Source organism: Pteropus vampyrus, unplaced genomic scaffold (assembly GCF_000151845.1).
Source record: "Pteropus vampyrus isolate Shadow unplaced genomic scaffold, Pvam_2.0 Scaffold274, whole genome shotgun sequence".
NCBI classification, from domain to species: Eukaryota; Metazoa; Chordata; class Mammalia; order Chiroptera; family Pteropodidae; genus Pteropus; species Pteropus vampyrus.
Genome location: NW_011889055.1, coordinates 252,862 through 257,541, shown reverse-complemented (window position 1 = coordinate 257,541; position 4,680 = coordinate 252,862). Strand labels below are relative to the sequence as shown.

General features: G+C 61.3%; 1 protein-coding gene across 1 annotated transcript in view; it reads right to left on the bottom strand.

Moving 5' to 3' along the window:
- SLC5A11 (solute carrier family 5 member 11) overlaps positions 1 to 4,680 on the bottom strand; it is a 19,423-nt gene that overhangs the window by 4,359 nt on the left and 10,384 nt on the right. Inside the window, exons 5-7 of the mRNA XM_011375511.2 lie at positions 4,359 to 4,410; positions 3,619 to 3,824; positions 12 to 147 (exon numbers count right to left, since the gene is read on the bottom strand). Of these exons, the coding sequence (XP_011373813.1) occupies positions 12 to 147; positions 3,619 to 3,824; positions 4,359 to 4,410 (394 nt within the window). The remainder of the gene's footprint in view (positions 1 to 11; positions 148 to 3,618; positions 3,825 to 4,358; positions 4,411 to 4,680) is intronic.

Below are 4,680 nucleotides of genomic sequence, written 5' to 3'. Positions count from 1 at the left end.
CCCGCCCTCACCTGGGAAGAGCACGCGGCTGACCATCCCAGGGAACACCATCATGAAAAGCGGCAGCACCTTCAGGTAGGCCGCCAGCAGAGAGCCCGCCTTGGCGTGGGACAGGCTCTTGGCGGCCAGGCTCCGCTGGACAATGACCTGGAAGACAGTGGTGCCCGGCAGCGGGCAGACTAAGTGCGCAGGCCCTCAGCGGGCGCCGCGGGCTCAGCCTCGTGGGCCTGGCCTCCTTGTGGGGACGTGTCCCTTTCCTGGTTGAGGTCCCTGTGGTCCCTTTGCGGTGGCTCCGAAGTCCATGGCGGTTGGCAGTGCCAGCTCCGGAGACTGGCAGCCCGGGTCCCAGGCCTACCCCCCACCCTGCTGGGCACACAGGTTTACCTCTCCGACCTGCGAAACGGGAGGATGCTAGGGCTGCTTCGACAGGTACAGGACGTGAAAGCACTGGGAATATTGAGCGTCTGACACACGGAAACTGCCCAGGAACGATTTGCTGTCACCGCCCCTCTCCCCTGCTGGCCCCCAGTCAGGCAACAAAGAGAACATGCTTTCCCGCGTAAGCTGCTTTTCTCCCCTACAAATAACGAAGAGTCCTCAGTAAATCAGCAAAGAGCCGTTAAAGAGAAACCTGTCGCGATTGGCCACCAAGCCCACGCCACACCCGTGACCTCTTTTTAGGCTCCACGGTACAAGTGTGCGCCTGCTAGGGAGTGACCTTGCACTTGGGGCCGCTCCATCTCCAGCATCCGGGGCCCCGAGCCTGGCCTCACGGTTGCCAGAGACATCGAAACATCGAAACGAGGACGATGTGGAGTGTGCAATCGCAGTGACAGGGGCTCAGACTTCCCCTTGTGGACGCGTTTCCAGGACAGGCGCCTGTGCCCAGCAGACAGACACAGCGCCTTTGGCCAGTCGGAGCTGAGAGAGCCTGGTCCCGAGCTGGCCACCCACACCGAGGGGCCTGTTCCCCACACCGTCAGACCCCAAAAGGGACAGCGGTCAGGGCACTTGATAAGGAACATCTCAGGTGGAAAACAGCGGCACCGTTACCATGGTGATGAGCAGGCCCAAGCCGGAATGCGTCCCAGTTTTTAAACAGTGGGCGTGCGTGGGGTACCCCCAGCGTGCCCTGCCCCTTCTTTTGAAACCCACCCCTCTGCACATCTTGGGCAGAGTGGCTTGACCCGGAGTCGACCCCTGACCCGAGCTGGGCCGGGTTTTCGGACTCGGGACTGAGGGAGTGGTCCGCCTCTTCCGAGCTGGGCGGCAGTTAAACGAGGCCAAGGTGAGAGACAGAGGCGACAGCCAGCCAGACGGGGATGCGTCCCGGACTCCTGCAGGCGGCTCGGCGTCCCGCAGCTGGGACGCGTGCGCTAGGAGTCCCCCGCCTCCTCCTGAGCTGCTTTACGGCCGATTTCTGTCACTCGCAACCGCGTGTCCCCTACGAACACAGATTGCAGCTGTCTGGGTGGTGCGGGTGGCTGGCTTATCTGAGGGAGGGTGGGGGCCCCTCTGTCCAGAGCTGGGGGGCGGGCTGTCCTGGGTGAGGCCCGGGTTGACTGCCACCCGTCACTTCTCAGAGCTCCAAACCAACATCTAGGGAGGCTTTCTAGGGCACCTAAGGACGTGGGAGTGACTCGTGAGGCAATCAGAGTCTAGGACGCTGTTTCCATAAGGGGCCGTGAGGGGCGGGAGGCCCAGCCCGTCCTCCGGGAAGCAAGGAGGACAGAGTTTACGGCCCTGGGGACCCCGCCCCTTCTGGAGACCCGGAAAACAATCCAGGCTCTTACTCCTTGAAGCGCAGCCTCCGGGTGTGAATCTAAGAGGCAGCCGAGGAAGCTGAGGGTCGGGCTTCTCACAAACCCACAAGCCCTGTGTGTGGGGGGCGGGGTGTCACCCTGCACGACAACCACCAGGCTTACAGGGATGAAGACAAACGGCGACTCCGATAAGATGATTAAGTCTGTGCCCGGCACACAGCACCAGTGAGCGTGCGTGCGCCCTTACAACCCTTCACGCTCCGCCTCTGCCCGGACAGCATCGCGGCCTGTCAGCCAGCAATGTCATCTCGCCTTTCTCCCGTTCTAGGACAGGCCTGGTGCACGGCTGGCAGGGATGCGCGTGTCCCCAGAAAGCGCCGGCAGAGCCCGCCGGCTGTCTCCGGAGGCCACAGAATCCAGCTCAGCAGCAGCAGCCTGGGGTCAAGACCAAAGTCAGGGGGCTCCTGGGGGGGCTGGGGTTTCTGGGCCCTGTCGCCCTGCCTGGCATTTGGAAGAAGGTCAAGCCCTTGGACGAAGTCCTAGGTTCTTGAACACAGGAGAGCTGGAGGTGGCCTTGCGGGGTGCACTCTGGGATCCCAGCTGGTGAGCTGGGTCCAGGGCTACCGGTCACGTCAACTGCGTGAAAATGTACGTGTTTGTAATGGTGTGTTCGTTAATTGTTCCTGCAGCCAGAGGACCGCGACCAACATCATCACACCCCCCGTCCCCCTCCCCCCGCCCCCGCACCGGCAACTGTCAGTGACCCCGCCTGGCAGGAAACAGGGGCTCAGATGCTAAATCGTCTCACGGTTTGCCACCTGAACTGGAAGCCGAGTCTGCTCGGTTTAAAGCTTGTGCCAACAGCCTCATCTGTGCCTCTCCCGAGGGCTCTGCACTCGAGATTTGCCAAAGACGAGAAGGGATGTGGCTCCTACGGGGCCAGTGTCAGGGCTGCACCCATGGGGCCCGTGTCCATTCAGTGGTCAGGTGCCAGGCTCACGGCTTCAGCTCAGCTCTCCTCAGCCCTAACCACGTGATACAGCATCTAAAATGCCGCACGGATCCCTGTCACATTGTTAATGCAACACAAAAATCTCCACTGGTGATGTCGGTACCGGGTTTGAGACCCGAGGCAGAATAAGGCGTGCGGGGAGCCGGTTCTCCTGCACCCCGTGCGCCCGCCCGCACCCCACCCGGGTCGTCCCAGCGCGTGCGTGGTCTCTGTCTCTCAACACGGCGGGGCACCGCGCACGCTGCTGTGCCTCCTGCCCTCACACCTGCCCTCACACCTGTCGCGCGTGAGCCTGAGGGCCTGTGCTCAGGCTATTCCTGCGGCCGCAAACCCTCCGGCCCCCGAGTCACACAGAGCCCATGCTCAAAGTCACTTCCTATCCCCTCACCACCCTACTCCAAACTGCACCCCACACTCAATCCCCCTCTCCCCGACTCTGCTTTTTTCCTAAATGCCATCGACCGCCTTTTCGCTTTCCACATAATTTGCTCACTTATTGTCTGTCTACCCCCCTTGAGCAGGATGAGCTCTGAGAGCTCCCCACAGCACCCCAATTTGTTTACTCTGACCTTCAAGCACCTGCTGCATACATGTCACCCCGCCAGTGCTGGTGAGCAAAGTCCCCGGTATCGGTTTCAGCCTCCATTTAAAACGTCCCTTTCGCCCCCCGGGTGGTCCCGGACTGCGGCAGGAGGCATCAAGCTTGGCCATTACGAGGGCAGAGGGAGAGGTAAAATGCTGAACCCCAGAGCAGTCGAGGGGAAGGCATCGTCGGGACAGCCGGGGGCAGCCACGTGGGGGGAAGCCGGGCCCGGAGGGCGCGGCCCAGCCCATGGCTCGTACCTGATCGGTGCACCAGTACCAGAGGGATGGGATGGGCATTCCGAACAGGACCCCGGGCCACGGGAGGTCGGAGTTCACTGGGTCCCGGAAGATGTGGAAGGCGTCTTCTCGGGGCAGTCCGCAGCTTTTGTCCTCGGTCTGGTTGGCGGCCACCGCCAAGAAGTACTTCTCCATCAGGCCGTCCAACCCGCCCACGGCCACGAAACCTGCCGGGGAAGGAAGCTGCGCTCTGCCCGGGGCTCCGCCCGCTCCCCGCAGTGACGGGCCATTCGAGCACAGGGACCGAGGCCCGTGAGCGAGTGCACATTGCTTCTCAGGATCACATCTCTAAACGCATAACCCAAAACACGCAGGATTGCAGAGCAACCAAATATATGGCAGGCAGCCGTCTAAACCTGATGGCTGCGGCCCGGCGGGTTGGCTGGGCGCTCCGTGAAGCAGTAAGTCTAGTAACAATTCAGTTTCAAAGTCGCCCCGAGCACAGACGGTTCGCTGCATCGGCAGCCGCTGTGAAAACCCCTGGACAAACATCTGGGGCACCTTTCGGTGTCAGAGTCACAGGTATGGCTGATACCCCTGTGGTCTGCCACCTACATTTATCATTGAAAAATGCTGCATTTCAATGGCAGATTCGTGAAGATCGAGGTGGATTTCTTTTTGCCATCCGAGATTCACAGTCCCCCCTGAACTCTGCCCCCCGACCCCAGCCTAAGACCCTCCTTAGAGAAGCGGCCTTTCACCTCCGACCTGCTCGGGCGCCCTCAGCTCACCGAATCGGAAGGGCGGGTGGCCCTGTAATTTACGGCTTGGAGCAGGTTGCTCCCCTCTCTGAGACTGGGTGTCCCTAGCTGCCAGCGGGGAAGTACCAGCCTCCCAGGGTGGGGCCAGGTCTCGGTGTGACACTGCGCAGGACGGGCATGGCATCTGGCACGGCCGGCGCCACGCCAGAAAGTAATAAAGGGCCGTCGTTTGCAGAGAATCTGCTCCTTTTCATTAATAGAAACAGTTCCAGGGGATCCCCCCAAATGTTGCTCTCACTAGATTATATTCCACTTTGTATGG